The sequence below is a fragment of the Frieseomelitta varia genome, unplaced genomic scaffold (assembly GCF_011392965.1).
Source record: "Frieseomelitta varia isolate USP_RPSP 00005682 unplaced genomic scaffold, Fvar_1.2 scaffold_940, whole genome shotgun sequence".
Classification (NCBI taxonomy): Eukaryota; Metazoa; Arthropoda; class Insecta; order Hymenoptera; family Apidae; genus Frieseomelitta; species Frieseomelitta varia.
In genome coordinates this window covers 635074-658164 of record NW_025110746.1, presented here as the reverse complement: position 1 = coordinate 658164, position 23091 = coordinate 635074, and the positions used below count along the sequence as shown (strand labels likewise).

Sequence of the window (23091 nt, the reverse complement as noted above, 5' to 3'; positions counted from 1 at the left end):
TCTTAAAAAATCATCTTATAGTAGGACAATGTGCTTTACAATGTACTAAAAAAAATATACAGGTTAAACATTAAATACTGTAATCTATGCGTAAGATACTTTGTAAACTTACCTATAAATTCTGAAACAAGGTCATTTTCGCTATCTCCGCGCATTGTACCTGTAATTTCTTCATCTTCAACCATAGGGAGAAACAAATGAATAAATTCAGCTGTGTATGGTGGAGCTATTGCTTCTAAAACCTAATATAAGCACATTTTAATATTATCCAACATATTGTGTATGTACATATTTGTTTCAAAAAATGTTGTTTTATAATATAATACCTCTGTCACAAAATATCTAATTAAAGATACGTCTGTATCTCCACGTTGCCAGCATTGTTTGATATAACACACTACTGGTACAACGCAACCTCTACTTAATAAGTTTACCATTCTATCAATTAACATCTTTTTCATTTCTAACTGTAAATTAAAAAAAATGTCAAATTTTATAAATTTTCATTTACAGAAATATCAAATATAAATCCAATTACTGCTAACATGTTTTACAATTGTTTTTTTTAACTACATTACATAAGTACGTGATAGAAGAGTGATATATATATTTATTTGTTGAAATTTTTTTGCTTAATTGCATTGTCATTTAATTAACATCTTTTCATAATAATGAAACTAAAATATATTAAATTGCACATTTTTTGACATAAGTTAATAATTTTTTTGTATTAAATAATACAAAACAAGCTGTTATTAATTAATATATTAAAAATTATGTAATGCTATTTAAACAATATCGCCTAACGTTTAATACTTAACGTATGTCTTACGATATTCTACTCGATTTTCTATAATTGTTAAAAACATTTTCTTTCTTCTATCTAACGTACTTTCAAAAATATTTGCATAATAGGTTAAAATTAGACGTAATGATATTAATTTATTAAACATGTATTTTCCATTGTTAAATTTGATATATTCGTACCTGCACAAGTATTTCCAGTTCATCTTGTTTACTTTCAAATAACTGTACAAGAAGTTGTAATACTTTTGGATGCAATAAAGAATGGCAAACTACAACTTCATCGAGCAATGCAAGATGTACAGGACAATGTTCTGTACATAATTTAAAATATGATGGTTCGGTTACAGTACATTCTACCCATCTAATTATACCTACACTTACAACAGGGAATCTAAAATACAGTCAAGTATTATTTTATATGTACGTTTTATCACAAGTAGAAATATTTGTTGTGATTGTTATAATATAATTTGTATGAATTATACCTTATAGACTGATATAAAGTTTGCAATTCTGCTATTAACTCAGTCGAGCCTTTATTAATGTTACAAATATTATGAACTTTTTCTATGGCTTGAATAGTTGTTTTTAATTCATCCTTATTTAATTTCCGCGAATGTCCCTTCTTGGCTGGAATATCACATACACTAGCTGCGTAGGCTAATAAATGTATGTATTTAGATTTATGCTCAGGATTGATTTTTACGCCTGGTTTGAAAAGTGCATCAACCAGTAGTTCTAAAATTCATAAATTATAATTTTACATATATTACGATCAATTGCAAGTTTATAAATTAATTATATTAATACCTAAGAATTGTGGATTACGAAGCAACTCTATAGGTGGTGGTTCCGCAGTGGAATAATTTCGAAATAATACAGTAATATCAGCAGGATTTAAAGTATTTCGTGACAACATGGATGCAAGTGCTTGACATGCACTAGGACTACTTGAAGCTCCATTAAGTGCCATTGTTATTGGAGTAACATCGTGATGGCTATAAACACATATATACATGTTTGAATTATAAAATTTTTTTATTGATCGTAAGTTGCGAACAATCAAACATTCTCTCTTACTTTTGCTGAGCACATTTAGTAATTTCCTGCGAAAGCCTTTTCATCATGAATCCTCCACGTGATTCTTGTGCAAGAATTTGTAACAACACTTGACTGTAGACATAAGTGTGTTGTCCGTGACATACCATTTTCTGACAACAAAAAGATTATATACAAATACTAAAATTTCTCATACAAGACATTGTTTTCTACTCTGAATAGTTTTTGCAAACATTATTAGTTTGTATGTGTATAAAATATAATATACATATTTATAAAATTAATTCTCAATATAAATCATAAATAATAATAGTACTAACCGCACATTCTTGTATACTTGATTGCCAATCTTCTGTATTTTGCAAAAATCCAGCAATTGCAGTTTTTAAAACTCGTGAAAATACTTCAATTTGTTGTGCAGCCGTTGAAATGCTTGTAATTTCACCTTGGAATCCAGCATCAGATATAAGCTGTAAAAAGTTTAAAAAGGATATAAAAATTCGACTTGATAACATGATCGACCAGTTCCTAATAAGTTTAATACAAAAACAATTTAATAAGAAAAAAAAAAAAATATTGGAAAAGGCATTAAAGAGAATCTGCACTATTCGACTGAGATCTATTTTTACCTTTATAGTAAAGTTTAACATCAAGCAATCAGGATATTCTTCTGCAAGTCTGTAAATAAGCGACCTCCAAGTAGGATGTTGTATCATTTCCGTTAACCAAGCAGGAGTCTAATACATGTAATATTGAATTTTTAATGTTTTAATTTTTAATTAAGATTTAATAAAATCAATAAATGATTGAGACACTTACTTCACCTTCCTCTGTAAAAATTTTATCTGCTTTTTTAGGATCAAATGTTTTCAATATCATATCTTTTAAGTTATTTTCTACCATTGCTTGTACGTCTGTAACTTTAACTCCAGCAAGAATAAGCCACTCTGCAAGAAGATTTGCCATTTGAGCGCAAGCTGTATAATTTTTAGATAACAATTCTATCACTTGTTCTGGATTTCCACCAGCTTGAAAATATCTACGAAGTTAAAAAAATAATGACATATTACAACACAAATATCGTTGCATTTCTCTCTTGAATTTCATAAACAGTTAAAAGTTCTAAAACTATATGTATACTACTACAAAAAACACATACTCTTATTTTCTAATGAAGCGTACTTTTATCAGAGTCCACAATTTACTTTCATAGCATTATATTTTTTTTAGTCATATCGGAAAACTACTAAATGATATAAATTACAGAAATGAAAGACTAAAAATTTTAAGAAAGTACAAAAACGAAACTGTCACTTTATATTTGATACGTGGAAATAATATTCTTGAAATACATAAATATTTTAATTGCCAAAGTGTAAAAATGTAGGATTCTTTAAGGAGTATGTTTTAAATTTTACAGTAACTGCACAAATACATTGATATATTTAGTATGTACTATTCAATAAATTATACCTTTTAAGTTGTGCAAATATACCAGGCTCCATGATGTAATCTGGTGTTTTAAATTTATCTAAGCATTCATTTAATATCTCCTGAGGATTATCAAAATTATCTTCACCAATGCAATCTTCGCTTCTTGTCATTTCTTCCGTCCAAGCTCCACGATCTTCGTCGTAATCTGACTCCATTATTTCTAAAAACAGTATTTATTATATTACAACATTTAATGTCATCTATTTTATTATAAGATGACTAATATGCACTTTTTAAATTATGAGATTAATATTCCTAATACAATTGCTCTTGTAAAAAGCAATTATGTATAAAAATAAAAGAAACACTCTTTTTTTCAAATAGAAGAACTTGTTTTTATATCAAATTATATCAAAATAACTGTTAAGGTAATTCAGTAATTACACATAAATTTCTATATTGAACATAAATATAACATATTAAATGTAATACAACATAATCTATTAATACATCGCATGTAATATATTAAATATAATTATGTAATGTGAAAAGAAATGTAATATCTCTATTAAAAAAAAACTGAAATTACAGTTACTTAAAATGTATTATAGATATAAAAAATTAATTTGCTATATTTTTCTTTCTAATTTTTTTTTTTTTTTATACAATTATCATTTACAATAAATTTACTGTCTGCAACTTTTACTTTGTACAAACATAAACGTTCAATACATAATATTTTATAAGAACTAACAACTAACCTTACTTTGATATTCAAAACAGAATATTGTTATCAATTTTAATAAAATATTAAAAAATAGTAATATTTAGTTAGAAGATAATAAAAATATCTTTTTATAGTAAAAATATAATATATTTTTTTAATACTTCATGTAACAGTGTAAGATTTCGACGACAAAGAACGTATACGTTCGGAACAATTCGAACAACTTTATGAATGAGTCTGTTGAATGTGTAAATAGTTCGTACAGTCAATGACAGACAGATGACGCACTCTACTTATTTTTGATTTGTTGCGATACCCGACAAAAGAAAAATGCATACATTGTATATGCTTAGTAAAAGTAGCTTAGTAAAACTATAAAAGTCATATGAAATGAAATTAAATTAAAATAATTTTACCAAATTAAAACAATTGAAGACAAATTTAAAAATATTTACTATCAAAGACAAGATACAGCATAGATCTATCGCTTAATCGAACTTGTCGATTGTGTATAAAATTAGAGACTGAGTTAATGGTAAACTTAACAAAAGGAACACAACGAATTTTATTCTTATTACATTTCCAAATAAATGTATTTGTATACATGTGTATACAATGTATTACATATATGCGTATTTTATTTACATTGCGTTTCAAATATTTCACGATTTAACATCAGCAATCTCTCGAATAAGATGAATTCTACTATTATTTAATAATTTTTATTACTACGTTATTGAACTAAAAATTACGCTTGCATTTTCTGCTACAGTATAACGAAAATGTTATCATTTTCTGCATCTTTTTAATAAAAATTTGCTCAAGTATGATCAATTTAAAAATGCTTTAACCTGTCAATCTATGTATTTAATATATAATATAATACATATATATACATTAAATATATGTGGATCGAAGATTTTCGCTTAAACAATGTTTAATTTCTTGTAAATTAAGATATTTTCTTTACGGCGTAGAGTATTAAAAAATAGGTCTTATTCTTATCATAAGTGAGCGAGTCTATTTAATTCCAGATTTGTTAAACAAAACTATGGAAATTATTTAATCTTAAAATTCTTAAACAAAAACTTAATCGCAACATTCGATACTTTTTAATTATGTATCTTAACTACCGATTATTGAAACTGTTTAAATGCTTGCATTATCGATCGTAAATTTTGTGCATTATAAAGAATATTTTCTTTAGATTTTAAGAGGATCATAATGAAATAATAAATTTATATAAATGACAGTTATTATTTTTATAAAACCTTAGTTTCCTTTAACAATAATATAACTATGAACTTGCTGTTTTTCTGTATAATTAATTATGTATAGAATTAATTATGTATAGTTGTCTCAAAAGTTAAATTATTTTAAATAATTCTCAATAATTAATAATAGTTAATTACATCCGTCAAAAAGATTAATGTAATGAAAGTAGATGAGGCATTAGAATTTTTTAATATTTTATTACATATGATTTTTAAATACAAAACTTCCCCTTAGTCTAATATTAAAATGTCGATTAAGATTCTAAAATATACATTGAATATTTAACAAAGACATACGAGTTCAATGTATTTAAAGTCTGTATGAGATTTATTATAACTTAAGAAATCTATTTGTCCTAATTAGCTGGTGATATAACAATATGTAATTTGAGCATATCTTTATTTGGACCTACAAGGAAGGGAGATGTATTTTCCGAGACGGAACCTTGCTGCGGATTAAGTTCCTCGAACGGCAGAATATCGTCTAAATTAAGAACACGCTCTTTTTTACTAAACCTGTGAATGATTTCTGTTACTCTGGCAATATGTTCAACGCCATCCTGTAGACCATATATTAAAACACCTATTTTTACTCGCATATCAGCATTGCTATTTACAGGTGGTTCTTTACACGTGAGTGACAATCGAACCGAACGTTTTACATGTTCAGGCATTTCAACGGTTCCTTGCCAGACTATTAAGAAAAACTTTTTAAACCAAACCCCTTTTGGATATATATCTACAATCCATTCGCACGCACGGTCACCAGCATACTCTGCTAAACACGAATGGCTTGAAAATACAAGCGTTCTCGTATGATAAGAGGGTAAACCGTGAAAATTTTCTATTGTAAGTAATGAACTACAAGTATCTACAGTGTACAATCTTGGTTCAAAAAGTAATGCACCATCCTCTTCGTTTAAACTCACTTCTTTAACTCTATCTAACTGACCAGAATGAAATGACATTCCTATAGACATACGTTCTACAAAGAATTCTTTATATTTCTTTGTTAAAGGAAACAAAAGTAATTCTGCTAATTGTCGAGGAGACATCATTGGAAATCTAACAGGAGACATCACAGCTATTACCAATTGTTCTAACGTAGCTTCTAATTCGTCGTGCGATAGTTGAGATTTCAACCGATTTGTCTGATGATCCAACCAAGATTCTAAACATTTGTATAATGTCATTTCATCCTTTATTACTAAACTACTTTGATGTAACAATGACACTAATATATCCAAATCAAAATTTCCAAAGTCTGCAGTCTTAGCCACCAATTCCAAATTCCACTTAATAAAGTTCTGACATGCTTGGGTAATATTGTGATGGCCACAATTTGACGTATATTGTAACCATGATACTAAAGTGCCATGTATGGCAGCTAACGCAATATGATTCTGCATGTAATCAAGGCACAGTGATATTAAATCCTCGACGTTATACTTATCAGCTAGAGATAATATCGGTAAAACAACACCATAATTAATTCTTATTTGACCGGTATAAAAGTATCGCAAAAACTCACTAAATATAGGTACACATTGTGGCGTTTCTTGAAGGGTTACTCTACTTTCTTGAGACTCGCTCCACTGAGGACTCATTAACATTACCTACATTGGCAAAAATATATATTTTTTGTAAAGAAATTAAATTCTATAATTATACATGTAACAATTTTAACAAATCTTACAATTTAATATATATAAATAGCCACGTTATATGAATACAAGAGATATCACTAATCTAGCGTTGTCATTTAAAAGAAAACAATTTACACAAAAAACAAAGATAAAAAATTATAACATTTTGTCGTACAAATCTTCACTTTCAAATAAAATGCTCAAGATTTATTGAATATGTATGTATAATATCATATGTATATCCGACAATAAATTAAATAGATATAAATTGTAATTACAATTACTTATAACATTTTGTGTTTATAACAAAGGATGAGCAATGAAACAATAGTATTTTTCACTCAAAAAATATTTTTTATTTATGTAAAAATTGTTAAAAATATAGTTTTAGTTTGTCTACCAATATAATCATATCCAATATATTGTATTTTTCTCAATATATTGAGTTAAAATTATCAATTTGCTTAAGACTAATAGTTAAATATCAAAAACTGCTATTTTGCATTAATTTAAAATCATATCCTTTTAGGTTAAATCACCAGTTTAGTGACATCCTGTATAAGAATAAACAATCGTGTTTTTCATTTTATCTTATTTTATGTAGCAATTTACAAAATACTTACTTACTAACTTACTTACTTGAAAAACATCACTAGAAGCACAAAGTATAAGGCGATGTGCTGGGTACTCTATACCATTAACAACAAGACAAATATCATTCATAAGACGTTCTGCATACAATGTTGCTATTTTTAAGAGAACTGTACGTGAATTATCCACCTAAATAAAAAGTATAATAAATTTATAGCTTTATGTTCTTCGAATAAATCCATGTACATCTTTGTTTCGTTTAAATATAAATTTATGTCACTTCGTAACCACCTCTATTGAATCTGAACTTTCAGATTTTCCAACGTTATTTGAAATGTTATTAGAGTCTTCTGTCTGTTTGTTCGTATCCATCTCTGAACAACCTGTCATATTTGATCATAACTCTTTCTTTTGCATTACCTCTTACTTCCAGTTTTATATCATGGAATGTAACTTATTTCGTAATAAAAGTAATTGTCCCAATTGTTCATCTTTTCTTTATTAATTATAATATTTTAATATTCTTTAAAATTGCATAACTGTAAAAAGGAATACATATATGAAATACAGTGCACAAAAATTAAACTAATATATATATATATATATATATTACAATATTCTGCATAATGTACAATACATTATATTCTCAAGAAAAGAAATAAATTAAAATATACATTTATAATAAACATATGTGTTATTTATATCTCACTTACGAATATTAATGTAATACTGTACATGTGTCAATCACCCATTATGTACATATTTTGCTAAACAAATGCATCGTACGTTTTACACTGATTTGCCTTGCATAATAACACTCAATAAAATACTAATTAATAAATTTTAATTCACCAACAACTGTATACAGTTGCAGTGAATTAAAGAGATTTTACTAATTAAATACGATGAAATTGTGTGAAAATTCAATTGTATATCTCAATCATTAAAATACAAACTGTTTTATCAAACTAAAAAAGAGTTGTTGTCACTGTCCCTAATTCAATATTTTTATCTACACAATTTCAAAACGCCCAAAGTTGTACATTGACGCGAAACATTAACTAAACTGATTTGAAAGTCAATTGTATAAATATAAAACAGCGAGGTAATAAAGTAAGCGCTGCAGTAGTATATCTAGCGCGAATTTTGACATGCGTGCTTTAGAATTTTGTACATACTTTTATAATATTCTAAATTTATTAAACAATTAGTTGACTATATACATAGAACATATGTATGTAATAATGATAATAATATGATCATGCTTAATTGGGATAAGATGCATGTTTAATTGGCAAATTAAAACTGATCGATAATTCATTAGATAATTTTTCTCGAAGTCAGAACGTATTTTATTTTATAAATTAAGATTAATTATTTTAAGTAAGATTCGTTTCATTTAGTTCCTTCACTTTATTTATATTTCTTTCACTTACATTATATTTGAAATTAAATTAAATAAAAAAATAAGAGATCAAGCATTTATTTACCTTAAGAAAATTGAAAATTTTAAATATCGAGAAATAAATATTAATAAATATTTCAAAATCTGTTCACTGATTGATGATTTTAATCATATTTAACAAGAGATCTTGCAAAATTCAGATAAACATATATATGCATATACATATAGATATGAAGATAGTTGTACACATACAATCGTTTTTTCCCGAAATCATAATTTGAATTTAACATTGTAAATAATTGTTGGATTGATAATTGATTAGTGATTTAAAAACTTATATTTATATATATATTTATAATATAAGTTTCAATGACGACTACAAATTCATTATTTTTTCTTAATTCGTAAGGAAAAAAATTATTTTTATCATAAATCTGTGATTTTTGCTCTAATATCTGGCTAATTTATTCATTTCAAAAATTTTCAGTTTCCATAGTACTTGTTATTTAAATCAAGTTAAAAAGTTTAAATTACAATAAAAGCATTTATTTTTCGAAGAATGTATTAGGAAAAAAATTTTGATGTTGAATATATTCTATTTTGTATGTAATTCAATTATCCTGTGTTTACAAATTGAATTCCGGATTAAAAATTTTATCATTAATATTTGAACCAATTCAAATAGTTATCAAAATAATGTATACCATTGTATTATATTCAAATATAAGATTGAATTAATAAGAAAAGATTCAAATCTAAAAAATTGTATACAAATTTATAGTAATTAAATTTTTAGAGTTTTTTATTTTATATTATAAAGTACATTTACTCTTACAAAAAGTTTTTCTATCGTTTTTTTTATTTCAGTATTTTATGTATGCACGTTCAAATAAACAGTTAAATAAAATAATAATTATACCAATAATAAATATAAACAATAAATATACCAATAAGAAAATTTTAATGAAAAGTACAATATATAAAACGATACATTTACTCGTAGGTTACATAAGTATAACATTTATGCTATCCACAAATATAAATTAACAGATTTTTGAATATTTCGAAAATTTTGTAAATTTTATATTACACAATAAACATATTTCACTGTGATATTTCAAATAATTAATTCTATAATATGGAATGTATTGTTTGAAAAAAAATTTCTTTGAACATATTATATAATCATTTATAAACATTTATTTTCTAGAATATTATAAAATCTTTGATATTCGTAAGGTTTCTTGCCATGAATTTTTATTACATGATTCTGATATATTTTCATACATTGTTTGAATTTACTTACTATTGTTCTCTTTGAAATATAAATTATTTGAAACTATATGATGAAACATTGTCTTATTAATTCATTTGCAAAATATGAGCTATCATATATATCACTATAAATATAAATTATGAGCTATTACATATCTCTATCTTATGCCACTTTTTCAAATAAAGTTCCATTTGCACCTCCGTAATACATAATAAATCGTACTAATTACATTCAAATATTTTTTCAATATTATACAGTATAGATATAATATAGATTTCTGAAAATTTCACATTCAAATTACCTAATTATAAAATATCTATATTTTCATTCGTACGAGTAACAGTCTTGTCGTTTGATTGTTTTTTTATTGATCTCTGTATTAACATTCGTATTATTTATAGTATTAGATAGAATAGTTCTTTGCAGATACAGGTAAATCTATGAAATTGCCTATATTATATTATTGGATTTATTACTTGGAATGTGTTGCTTCGTGTTTTGTTAACATATATGCTGTAAGAAAACTTAATTTACATATTTTGCATAAATGTGGACCTACTTTCTCTAAATGACAATTCATATTGTGTTTTCTTAAAGATACACCATTGGAAAAATTAAAATTACATCTTTTACAAATCCAAGAAATAACGTTTGTACACATATGAATATTCACCATTGCAACTGAAGTAAGAATTTTGTTACAATTATCGCAAATATGAACTACAGATTCGTCATTATGACAGTAATATTTATGTCGTAAATAATTCCTAAGTAATGCAAAATTTTCTTTACACGGACTACAACGCCATTTTCTATTTTTTTTATCTGTATTAAAAGTTTGGTAAACTGCTTCTTTACCATGTTTATCATCGTTTTGTAAAACTTTCCTAGGTGTCTGCATTTTATGTAATAAATCGTGTTTCTCTTTAGACGTATAAATATCTTGTGTAGATAGATTTTGTATTTTATGATTATCATTAAAATATGATATCGTTGGTAAATTTGATAATTCTGGATCTTCAAACAGAGAATCGTGTAAAATGAACATATGTTCCTTTAATATTGTTAAAGAACTAAATTTTTTATCACATTTATTGCACTGTAGTTTTTTCAAATCATTTACATTCTTTTTATTTATATCCATTGCAAAACTACTGTTTGTACTAAAACTTTTTGGACACTTATTTTCAATTTTATTTTCTATATTTTGCTGCTCATTGGTACTTGTCTTATATTTCTTTGCAACGTTTATATTGAATTTAATTAATTTCTGTCTTTTCATACCTTCTTCAGTCTTTTGCGTAAGGTTTATATGTAATAAATAACTATAATCATCTACTTTATTTGATATACTATCTTCTTTGGTAACACATTCCATATTTGTATTTTCAAAGCTGTTAACTTTCTTGTCAATTATTTTTGATATTAAAGTATTTTGGCTTAATTCTTTCAAATTTACACTAGAATTTGATGTATTATCATCTTTGAAAGTATTAATGCATTCTTTATGAGAAGTTGTAATTTTTGAATTTAATATTAGATTGTTGTCAAATGTAATTAGATTATTAGTTTCTTGTGTCTTTTGTTGTTCACATACGTTAGTATCAGAATTCTTTACATGTTTAGATATGTGAGACAAAAACATATGTTTTCTTTTATATTTTTTAAAACAAATATTACAAATAAAAGAATATCTTTTATGTCTCTGATATGCTTTAAATCTTTGATTAATTTTAATATTGGGCATATTAGAAAGTTCTGATTTCGAAGTAACTGTAATTTCCGAAATACTATTTGCATATTTTTCATCAATATTTAATTTTCTTATATTTTCTATAATTTCTGAATTTTCTTTCGTTATTTGACTAGAAATTCCATCTGCGTTAGTTGAAGTATCAACAACGTGATGTTTGTTTAAAGCTTCATCGAGTACTTGTTCATTTTGAAATGTTGTACATAATTCAGAAGATTTAGCTATTTGTTTCGATTTATATTTTTTAATGTCACTTGTATAATGCATGTTTCTAATATGTTCTTCAAAATCTGTTGTACGACTAAATATTCTTGAACAACAACAACATTCAAAAATGAATTGGCTACTCCTATCTACATCTACTTGCTCGCTAAAGTTAATAATAACAACTGGAAATTTTTTGTTCCTAGCTAATGATTTTCCTTCACATTGTAAATGTATATCCATTACATGTTGTTGAAAATGAAATAGAGAATTAATTTGTATGTTACATAGTGTACATTCAATGCACAATTTTTCATTTTGTATAAAGTTTGTCTTCCCTGAAAATTGTCGTAAAAGATTACAGATTTCTGCACACTTACTGCATATTGCTACACTTTTTTTCAAACAAGTTTCAATTTTTGATTTCTGTCTTGTTTTTATACTTGTTACATTTCTTTTGTTCTTTAAAAATAATTGTAAAATATTTTCTGATAAATTTGTGGATCCTAATTTACATTCATTACCTTGTAATATTTCTGTAGTATTAACTTTATTCTCCAAAGACATTTTGTATGTATTTCTTTCAAGTTTAACATTTGCGTCAATTTCTTCCTTTCCATTCTCTTTAAATTCTGTATATCTTCTCTCAAATACTGACTTATACAAAACATTTATTTCCTCATCTTGTTTAAGATTAGTAGTTCTGTACTGCTTGTACGTGGAACATTGTGTTTCTGTAATATTTTCTGTTTCAAAATATACGTTTCTATTTTCTTGTATATTCTGTGTGATTTGTGCAGATTTAGGTTGCTGAATTAATTTAAATAATTCAGATGAAGGAAGCTCGTCTATTTTCATTAAAGGAATTATCAATCTTTTATTATCTGTACAATTTCTATCCGTTGCTATATTTTTATTTGTTTTGGTATCAATTTTACTTGCTTGTACTGTGGTAACTATGGGAGAGTTATTCGTATTTACTTTTTTCATCATCCTCTTAGAATATATTTTTTTTTTGGTTTTTTTATTACATTTTTTATATTTATGTACTGTAGGATCCATATTTTTTTGTTCCTTTCCCTTTATTTGCAAATGAAATTTGTTTGATTCTTCAGTTGTAATAGATTTATTAACTTTACAGCTACTTTTCCTTCTGGTTTGTATCGAGATAGTGTAATCTCTTTCACAGTTAGAGTCAATTGTTAAATTTTGAATATTAATGGCATTGGATTGATTTATATTTTTATGTGATTTTGCTTTTAAAGATTTTTGTTGCGATAAGTTTGTTTTGTACGTAAATAAATTTTCCTGTTCAAATTTTGTATTTTGCTTATAATTAATTTCATTGTTATCACATAAATTACAATGTCCATTAGATTTGAATATTCTACTTTGCACATCATATTTTAATACTGCTTTATTGTTGATATTTGCGTTTGAGGTTTTAATCATATTTAATTTCTTATTATTCTTATGGATTCCCAATAGTGAAACAGATGTATTTCTCTCATAATTGTTTAAAACTTGACCTACAATATGTGTAGATCTTAGAATTCTTTTCGAAGGAACATTTAAATCTTCTTGTAGTTCTCCACAGTTCCTTCTTTTTAATGTAGATCTGTTCAATTTTCCTATTGAATTCACTGATGTATTCCAATTTTCATTTGCACAATTACCTAGTATAGAATTACAATACCAGTTCTCTTTATAAATTCTAGAAATAGCTATTCGCTTTTTTCTTGTCATACTTGTTTTTATAAGAGAACCGTTTACGATTATAAATAACTTTTGTTTTGCTATATAATGCAAAATTGTTTGAATTTATTTTATCTTTGCATATACTCATTAACAATAAAATCTTCAAGGTCATGTATCTACAAAAAAATTTTTTTTGTTTTATTAAATATAACAAGAATAATATGAAATATTAATCCTACGGTAAAAATATCGTAGAAACTTTTACGATTTTAATACTTTCTCATTGACAAATAGTTTCATTATGCTTCTAATTATATCAAATGCTTTCTATTGCAAAAAATGCATTACATTGTTGTTGTTGCTATATTAACAGAAAGTTTGATTTTCAATAAAATAAACTTACTCTATTTTTTTATTTTTTTCATTCAGTAACAAATTCCACCTTCCTCCGGTACTTCAGTAAGAAACACATACTATGTACTACCATAAACAAATTATAGAATAGACTTAACACCTAATTGTATGTCATATTTAAAGACTAAAAATGGAATAAATCTAATGTGAAATGAATTTCAAATTTTCAATTCTTTTTCAAATTTTCAATTCTTTTTCAAATTTTAAAATAGTCCATTATGTTTTTACTATACATTACAACACGTGCCCATTTGAATACAAAATTTTATATTTATTTATTAAATTTTAAATTCTAAACTATTCATAAATTTGTATTGAAAAATTATATTGTTAGATGGCAGCAAAGATGCGGACACTTAAAATCAGACGATGGATCTTACATATATTATTCGATGATATAATATAGAATTGCTGAGTAGTATGTTTGTTTTCAACTTAAGTTTCATGTTCTGTATTTGATTATATGACATTTGCATTAAATTAAACATTAAGGAGACTAATTATTTGTGTAATATTTGTAAAAGTTGTAAATTTTAAATTATAAATTGTAAAAGAGTTATTTATGAAAATTATAGAAAAATTTTTTACATATTTTATTCTAAAATATATGTATATGTATAATGTACAATGAAAATTCTAAGACTTCAAATTGAGTGATAATTTGTTATTCTGAATAAAAGGTAGTTGAACTTTATATTACTCATGTTAATCATATTATGAATTACATATAATGTATAATATATATATATATATATATATATATATATAATGAATGTAAAATGAACTATACAGTCTTAATTCTTAATATATATGTGTATATTAATATATTGTAATGTATGTAGCACGCCTAATAAATCTACGAATGATATATATGTTTGAATGTTTGAGACTGAAAATAGTTATGATATCGGTTAAAACGGCCATGAGTAAACGAAACAATGTTATAATTATAACTGTTAGAGGCAGTTTTGGTTTTGATTTGTATCAGTTACGGTCTCGATCAGAACGGATGTTATGTCGGTTTTATAACTATTGTTTTTCGATTTTGTATTTCAGTTAGATTTCGGTTCTGATTCTGATTCCTTTCTCTTAAAAATTTATCGTCTTACATTTTTGTTTGTACAATTCTGGCGGTGTCATTTTCATGTCCGAGTTTCAGCTTCTCCTTTGCAGTCCGAGCCAGCGCAATGCTGTATCAGAGAATCAGAACCGAATCGTAACCAAATTTTGATTCCTTGTAACTGTCTTAGTCAGAACCGATGTATAGCAGTTTGAAACAATTATTTTCACAACTCTTTCAATTTTTGATATATTTTTGTAATTTTTAATAATTCTCTGTTAAAAGTGAATATAAATGCATACGTTGATTGATTAAAGTACATATGATTTTCCAACACATATATAATAATAAAAATGTATATAAAAATAACAGAAAAAATAATAGAAAATTCATTCTGTTTTCACTTGAGCAAATCGATAGATTGATTATTTTAATTTAAATTGTTGCAGGTTATACCATAAAAATGTATACAATATCTTATATTTCTATTTGTATAATTATTTGTCTGATAATCATTGGAAGAATATATTTTGTAATGTTTTTTACACATAAAACAAAAGGAAGGAAATCAATACGTAATAAACCACTTAAAACAATGATTGTATTAGGGTCTGGAGGACATACTGCAGAAATGATAAGAATCGTTAATTATTTAAGTTTTGAAAATTACTCGCCAAGAATATATGTGTATGCTGACACAGATTCAATGAGCATTGAGAAAGTAAAATACTTAGAAAAGAATAATATAGACTATAAAATAATCAAAATTCGTAGAAGTAGAGAAGTTCATCAGTCGTACTACACATCTATTTATAATACTATTTATGCAACCTTGGAATCAGTTCCTCATTTATGGAGAGAATGTCCAGAGTTACTTTTATGTAATGGTCCAGGCACTTGCGTTCCTTTATGTATAATTGTGTTTTTATTCAAAGTATTTTGTATTACGCAAAGTACTATAATATTTGTTGAAAGCTTCTGCAGAGTTAAAACACTATCGTTAACAGGAAAAATTTTGTACTACATAGCTGATTATCAAATAATGCAATGGCCGTATTTACAAAAACCTAATAATGAAAATGATAAAATATTTTATATTTGAATAAAACAAATAATTTCAATTTATATTTATGATTTATTTTCTAGTTATTGTACCTACAATATTTTTGAAAAATGTCTAATTGCACAATTATTGCAAACTCAATACCTTGGAGTCTATTAGGTGAAAATGTACAAAATTATATCCCGATTGAAATGAAGATACATTTGACATCAATAAAACATAACTTGGAAACATCCATTGAAGATAAAATGTAAATAAAGCTTTATAATAATTGTATAAAATAATTATAATAATTGATTGAATTTCATTCTACAATTTTTTTTATTCCAACGTAATTATGATTATATGAATATATTTAAACCTGTTTGATACGTCTTTGATAGTATTAATTAACAGGAAGAATAATCTTTATATTTTATTCATATTCTCTTTCTAATTTTCAACAAAAATCTTGTCATGTTTTTGATGACATATTTATTTACTTATGATTATGGGATAATTAAAAATTACGCATGCCATAAAATATGATTTTCTATGTATTTCAATAAACTTTTTACATAAAAACAGTAAAAACGATTTAACATTTATTTTGTTTTGTAGAAAGTTTCCATCACTAAAATGGATAAAGAATTCTTTAATAGTAGTTGAAGCTTGTTTGGATAAAACATGGGAAATATTAAATTCCGGTCACTGGCAATTTGTACCAGTTGAATATCGATATTGTTACACAATATGTACTGTTTTAAAGGTGGAACAAATACATTTTATTGAACATAATTTATGATACGTTCTCATTATATTTATGTATGTATTTATGTAATTGTTTGTATCTTGATACCTATTTTGTGTCTTCAGATAGTTCTGCTAGAGCTTCAGTATAGTAATAACAGTAAACAATTTACAAAGAATACAATCTTATTGAAAAATATCATTCAGCAAATTGATAAAGGTATTTTATTAGGAGCACCACTTCCAAATGTAACTGATTTATTACCAAAACTTGCTTCAGAATTGAACATCTATGTCAGTAAGTTTCAATAATAATAATATTGCATTGGTAGTTATTATAATTATAATTATAATAAAATTTTTAGATAAAATTTATGATTCTGTTGTATTTTTATATTATTACTTACTGTTTTCTTTAGCAGAATCATTGGAGCTTGATTTAGAAGAATTAATTACTGATTCTAAAAATTTATATAATTCTATATTACCTGGATTTAGTGAAATTGTCCAGTATGTTATACCTTCAATGGAATTATTTTACAAGGAAATATTTATGCCGAAAGTACCAGCACTAATGAAAGGTAACATTCCTTTATTAATTTGCATATTTAAAAAAGTATGTTCTTTTAAATTCTTAAATTTATTTCTATGTGTGTCTCTTTTACAAATATGTTAGCATATCACACATTATATTATAAATAAAACATAAGAACATTTAATAAATAGAAGCTAAAATTAAAAATTATAAAACATAAAATTGAAAGGAATATTTTTATTTGCTATTACAAAAATTCTATAAAATTGCTTGAATTTAACTTGAAATTCAGCTTGAAATCTATCTTGAAATAGATTTAATGTATTCCAGATTGTATCAAACATTGGGAAGCTTTAAAGCGATGGAAAAATCTAAAATATTTACTTAGTGTGGCTGGAAATCGAATAGTACCTATTGAAATTGGTTCACGTTACACCGATGAAAATTGGTCGCAACAACTTCTTAGTTTTTCAGAATTTTTACAAAAATATGTATTAACAGAATGTGATCAAGTTGGTTATTTAGCTCAACATCAATTATTTGAACAAGTTTTGTATTTTATCTCACAATATTTGTTACATTTTTAATGCTTCTAATGAAAATTTAGATGCTAATTATGTTATAATAATTTCAGATACCCGAATTGAAAGACGATTTTGCAATTCCTGAATATTGTAATTTCACAGATAGTAATAATGTGGAACAACCAGATATAAATGCTTGGTTTGGACCTAGCGGAACCGTTTCACCTCTGCATTTTGATCCTAAAAATAATTTTTTGTGCCAAGTACGAAAATTAATTTTCATTTTATGATAACACCTAAATTGCATTATTTAAAATAAAAAAGTAATATAATATAGTTTATCTTAAATTTTTATGATTTATTAAGTCATAAACATAATTTTATGATTTACTATTGAATATTATTAATTACATTTTTGAGAGAAACTTTTATTTTAAAAAAATTAAATTCGATACATTAAATTATAATTTAGTACATAAATTTATATCATATTATTAGTTTTTGTTGCTGCATTTTAGGTATTTGGATATAAAAGGGTCATTTTATACCACCCAAATGATTCATCTAATTTGTATCCATATGATACGAAATTACTCAATAATACTGCACAGGTTGATCCTTTGAATCCAGATTTTGAGAAATGGCCTAATTTCAGTAAAGCTAAAGGTTTCATGGTTTATTTGAAACCTGGAGAAATACTGTACATTCCTCCAAAGTGGTGGCATCATGTAACTTCCTTGACTCCAAGTTTTTCAATTAGTTTCTGGTGGAATTAAATATGAAAAACTATACTTGATACATTATCTTAAGAGAAAAACATGAATTGAATCTTGTTATAATATAATTATCTGTTATTTAGGGTAATTATTTTATAATTATATTATATATAATTTAAATGAGATTAGAATGTTACTGTAATAAAAAATGATTTAAAGAGCAAAATAGATCCATAGACACCTATGTTTGTACAACAATTTGAATATTGCAATTACTAGATGTTTTATTATTATTAAATATATTTATTTAAACTGTGAGTTGATATAATATTAAGTCCAATATATAATCGTATATTTGTACATTATGTATATGTATATGTATTATGTATATATATATGTATTTGGAATAAAAGACACTGTTCTATTTTTGAGCCTACAGAAATATACATGTATATACATATATGGCGTTGTAGAATCGTGGACAATTCAATACGAATTATAAATATTATTGAACATTTTCGCAAAATTTTTTTTCGTGTACGTTTGAAATATAGATAAAAGATAATTGTGACTTTATTTTCATTTACAGAAAGGATATTAAAATAAAAAAGATTATTTCGAATTATACGAATTTCTCTAAAATAAACTATTTATTCCAAATACTTTAGGTGACTAAGATATGTTAAAGAAATTCATGGCTTAAATATAAAAATGATGCGACTATACGAAAAACTGTAAATGTAAAACTTATAATTTTCTATTACTTTTTATGAATTATGGGACATATTAGGATATATAAACGCTTGGTATTTTAATGTCGCGTATATATCTACAATCTACATATACGATTGAATCTAGATGGGATTGCTGGCAATCCCACAGTATCATTTTAGGATTATATACAACTTCTCCGTTATTAGTTCAGTGTAATATTTAGATATAACTATAATAGTTATTTATATTATTTGTTATTATTGTTTACTAATTTATTTATCCCTATATTTTATTATAAATAAAACTAGTTGTAATGTTGACGAAAGATAAAAACATAAACATATTGGAGATTATCATTTTAGAAACGTTTTATATATAGTGGAAAATTTAAAACTGTACAAAAAATTAAAAAAGGTTGTTTTAATAAAGATGATACAAATTACTGTAATTTGTAAGATATTACTTTCTAAAATGCTAATGTATGTTAACTATCTACAGTTTATAATAATATTTAATAAAATTAATTGAATAATAATAATAAGAAAGAGTTGAAAATATACGAAGAAACGAAAAATATTTGAATAATTAAAACTCGAGTGATACTCCACTCAAAATGATATATGAAGAAATCAATATAAAAGAGATAGAAAGAAGAGAAAAATTCGAGTTAATTGGAAAAAAAGTTATATCAGTAATCTTATTTATCGATTATAATTTAATTAGTTGACACTAGTACGTGAAATGTAGATAAAATCCTAAATTTATCATAGACAAAATAAGGTAATTGCAATGTAAGCTGATATTTTAAAAGGTTTATGTAATGTCTACCGCATTTATTTCAGGTATAATATATGTATATGTTTATGTAATTAAGTATACGATATGCAATTTTGTTTATGTATACATAAGTTTATAACTAAAACAATATATACATATATACAAATACATATTTACAAAATATAAATTGTAAAGTTTTGGTATAAGTTTTCTTTTCTTAATTTGATTTAATAGTTATAATGATACGAAGGATTATTACAATTGGTTGAATTAAATCTGTTATGCATAATTTTCTTATAATATTGATGACAAAATTCAAAAGCTTTTAATTCAATTATCCTCTACTTTAGTTGCTAGGAAGTGATATTACTACATTAAAATAATGATTAAATGATAGTAAGTGTGTTTCATTAGTTTAAACAAAATATGTATATGTAAATCATTGAAGCAGATGCACCACAAAGGTGTTCATGAGAATAAAACACAATGCTATAAATATCTTGTGACCTACGTTTTCAGTATGGAGCGTAGGAAGTATACGTACACGTAAAGTCTGTCAAACGAAATACACAGTTTATTATTTGGAAATGACGACAGAGGAGGCATTTCCACCGATCATTAGGTTCCAGGTAAAAATGTGTGAAAATAACATACGTCGGAGAATGTGTAATATATTTGTGTTAAAGCTTAGTATATCACAATGTATATAACGCATTTTAAAAATTTCTTTCCTCTTTTCAGTGCACACACCGCGAATTAAATATACTTCCGGTTTTTCAAAGCAAACATAACAGTAATAACACTTCATGAATAATAATTACGGCATACTTTTCAATGGCATACTTCCCTATTTCTTAATAGAATTTCGGTTCTAATACCGATATTAAAAAGATATCGACTGCCTGTTATCCTCTTTAAGTTAATATTTATGTTGTAATATTGGCGAAAATCCAGTATTTAAGAAGCTGAAAACTATTTTTAGAAAATTCATATAATTAACATATTGTCAGTTCGTGAAACAAAACACAGGAGGTATAGGTTGTAATGAACCTGAAAGTAAGAAGATAAATTTAATTTTTACATATTTACGTACTTATTTAACTACAGTAATTTTTGGATCATTTGTAAAAATAAAACGTATATAAAGGTGCAATTTTTTATTCTCTTATTGGAAAAGGAACGAAAATGGAATTTTGAAAATGGAACGATTTTGAAATTTAAGAACATGTAGCATCAAAGCGTGTTTTGCAATGTTAAAAATAGTCTAGAATTTTTTATTAAAATAAGTAAATTCTTATCTTTTAAACGATTTAAAAATAGCAAGGTAGTTTGAAACATATACAAATTAAAATATGACATCTTATACTCTAACATTCACAGCATTCATGACTTCAAAGCTTTTTCTTATTTGTAATATGTATGTACTTATATATTGTTTTGTTCTCTAGAACGTAATAGTATTATTTTACGAAGTGTAATAATACTAATAAATGACTACTTATTCACTGTATTTTATAATTCTCTTTAACCTGTCACAATTCAATTTTCATTATATTCATTTATTATTTATCTATGTTTTTCTACAACATACACAAAATATACAAGAGATTACGATACATATTTCTCATTTTCATCAAGATAATGGTAAAGTTACATGTCAAAATTAAGTACACAGTACACAAATAAAATGTCGTTGATTGTAAAGAATTTTATGTAATTTAATGTAAAGGAACATAAGATTATTATCAGTTATCATAAATAATATCATAATACCTATCAAAATTACGTTTAAAAGTATTAGCATGTTCATACTTATCGGACTTGATATATTATACATATTAATTATTAATAAAATGCAAGAATTAATAATTAATTAATAATAAATTAATAATTAAGGTCAAGTAATGTATTTCTCAAAGAAAATTTGAAGTTTTCAAACATTGGTACGATATTGCTTGTAAAAATTGTACATAATTATTTTATACGTTATCATAAATTTCCCATCAAGTTTATTTAATTTGTAATACAACAAATTATTTAAAATTATTAAAGAAAGGATAAACTTGTTTATCAATTGTTTTTCAAATTTGTTAGACTATTGCACATGCGTAGACTTTTAAATTTTTTATTATGTTTTTATTATTACAATATCCTATATATATATATAGTAGTCGACAAGATATGTATGTATGTAGGTATCGCATACGAAATGTTGCGCACTTTAATCTTTTATTCGTTTTTTGGGATGTAGGTTAATCAAATTATCGCATTTGCAATTTTGTGTCATATAAAAGTATTTACTCAAATATAGTATACTCAAGTATACTTACTCGAAAGTAATCGAACATAGAAATAGTTGCGGAAAATTTTGCTATATACCGTTCAATTTTTTGTTGGTCCATGAAATTGTATCGCAATATACGTACATAGGTATAACATGTTATCAGTGATAATATTTATCCGGCCAACAATTCGCACGTTGAGAAACCTGGCCAATTTTTCTAGGCTGTTGTACCTGTAGGGGGCGAGAGAGTGGAGGGAGAGGGAGGGAGAGAGAGAGAGAGAGAGAGAACGATAGAGTGAGAGGGATGAGAGGGGAGAGGGGCAAGTGAGTAAGAGGTGGGAAAGGAAGTATACGAGTGTGCGTAGGTGTATGATCAGGTTTGATAGGCGCGTGCGCATGAA

At 25.3% G+C, this 23091-nt stretch overlaps 5 protein-coding genes and 1 long non-coding RNA gene across 22 annotated transcripts in view; 3 read left to right on the top strand and 3 right to left on the bottom strand.

Annotated features, from left to right (window-relative positions):
* Positions 1 to 4: 4 nt before the first annotated feature.
* Positions 5 to 12581, bottom strand: LOC122537956 (negative elongation factor D). Of its 10 annotated transcripts, XM_043671638.1 has the most exons (15): positions 8252 to 8613; positions 7830 to 8077; positions 7587 to 7727; positions 6833 to 6917; positions 3340 to 3520; positions 2686 to 2905; positions 2496 to 2603; positions 2187 to 2336; positions 1888 to 2018; positions 1618 to 1805; positions 1293 to 1545; positions 988 to 1198; positions 327 to 467; positions 113 to 242; positions 5 to 45 (listed from the first exon to the last, which is right to left on the bottom strand). In XM_043671638.1, the coding sequence occupies exons 2-15, from the start codon at positions 7926 to 7928 to the stop codon at positions 11 to 13; spliced, it is 2073 nt and encodes a 690-aa protein (XP_043527573.1). In that variant the 5' UTR covers positions 7929 to 8077; positions 8252 to 8613; the 3' UTR covers positions 5 to 10. The 10 variants fall into 10 exon arrangements, with proteins under 10 accessions (XP_043527573.1, XP_043527575.1, XP_043527576.1 ...); XM_043671640.1 differs by lacking the exons at positions 7830 to 8077; positions 8252 to 8613 and having other exon boundaries at positions 7571 to 7703; XM_043671641.1 differs by lacking the exons at positions 6833 to 6917; positions 7587 to 7727; positions 7830 to 8077; positions 8252 to 8613 and adding exons at positions 3591 to 3627; positions 4172 to 4285.
* LOC122537954 (zinc finger protein 521-like) lies at positions 10532 to 14337 on the bottom strand. The gene has a single exon (XM_043671637.1). The coding sequence runs from the start codon at positions 13920 to 13922 to the stop codon at positions 10692 to 10694; it is 3231 nt and encodes a 1076-aa protein (XP_043527572.1). The 5' UTR covers positions 13923 to 14337; the 3' UTR covers positions 10532 to 10691.
* Positions 10789 to 19227, top strand: LOC122537959 (bifunctional peptidase and arginyl-hydroxylase JMJD5-like). Of its 5 annotated transcripts, none has more exons than XM_043671655.1 (8): positions 10789 to 10905; positions 16495 to 16661; positions 17012 to 17159; positions 17267 to 17438; positions 17560 to 17721; positions 18006 to 18223; positions 18310 to 18462; positions 18718 to 19227. In XM_043671655.1, the coding sequence occupies exons 2-8, from the start codon at positions 16522 to 16524 to the stop codon at positions 18973 to 18975; spliced, it is 1251 nt and encodes a 416-aa protein (XP_043527590.1). In that variant the 5' UTR covers positions 10789 to 10905; positions 16495 to 16521; the 3' UTR covers positions 18976 to 19227. The 5 variants fall into 5 exon arrangements, with proteins under 5 accessions (XP_043527590.1, XP_043527588.1, XP_043527587.1 ...); XM_043671653.1 differs by lacking the exon at positions 10789 to 10905 and adding an exon at positions 14874 to 14968; XM_043671652.1 differs by lacking the exon at positions 10789 to 10905 and adding an exon at positions 15160 to 15504.
* Positions 15820 to 16475, top strand: LOC122537964 (UDP-N-acetylglucosamine transferase subunit ALG14 homolog). The gene has a single exon (XM_043671664.1). The coding sequence runs from the start codon at positions 15884 to 15886 to the stop codon at positions 16448 to 16450; it is 567 nt and encodes a 188-aa protein (XP_043527599.1). The 5' UTR covers positions 15820 to 15883; the 3' UTR covers positions 16451 to 16475.
* LOC122537966 lies at positions 18887 to 22941 on the bottom strand. Of its 2 annotated transcripts, none has more exons than XR_006308751.1 (3): positions 22737 to 22941; positions 20918 to 21456; positions 18887 to 18962 (listed from the first exon to the last, which is right to left on the bottom strand). It is a non-coding gene; the product is annotated as an uncharacterized LOC122537966 (long non-coding RNA). The 2 variants fall into 2 exon arrangements; XR_006308752.1 differs by having other exon boundaries at positions 22786 to 22941.
* Positions 20921 to 23091, top strand: part of LOC122537953 (ankyrin-2-like) — a 31242-nt gene continuing 29071 nt past the window's right edge. For all 3 annotated transcript variants that reach the window (XM_043671636.1, XM_043671635.1, XM_043671633.1), the window contains exon 1: positions 20921 to 21035. In XM_043671636.1, the coding sequence (XP_043527571.1) occupies positions 20994 to 21035 (42 nt within the window). In that variant the 5' untranslated portion in view covers positions 20921 to 20993. The remainder of the gene's footprint in view (positions 21036 to 23091) is intronic.

Excerpts from the sequence above, each read along its gene's own strand:
- LOC122537956 (XM_043671638.1), bottom strand. The coding sequence starts at position 7,928 with ATGACAGGTTGTTCAGAGATGGATACGAACAAACAGACAGAAGACTCT. Across the intron at positions 1,806-1,887 it reads ACTAAATGTGCTCAGCAAAA|CCATCACGATGTTACTCCAA; the intron begins GTAAGAGAGAAT and ends ATGTGTTTATAG. Across the intron at positions 468-987 it reads AACTGGAAATACTTGTGCAG|TTAGAAATGAAAAAGATGTT; the intron begins GTACGAATATAT and ends TTTAATTTACAG.
- LOC122537959 (XM_043671655.1), top strand. The coding sequence starts at position 16,522 with ATGTCTAATTGCACAATTATTGCAAACTCAATACCTTGGAGTCTATTA. Across the intron at positions 17,722-18,005 it reads AGTACCAGCACTAATGAAAG|ATTGTATCAAACATTGGGAA; the intron begins GTAACATTCCTT and ends AATGTATTCCAG. Across the intron at positions 18,463-18,717 it reads AAAATAATTTTTTGTGCCAA|GTATTTGGATATAAAAGGGT; the intron begins GTACGAAAATTA and ends GCTGCATTTTAG.
- LOC122537954 (XM_043671637.1), bottom strand. The coding sequence starts at position 13,922 with ATGACAAGAAAAAAGCGAATAGCTATTTCTAGAATTTATAAAGAGAAC.
- LOC122537964 (XM_043671664.1), top strand. The coding sequence starts at position 15,884 with ATGTTTTTTACACATAAAACAAAAGGAAGGAAATCAATACGTAATAAA.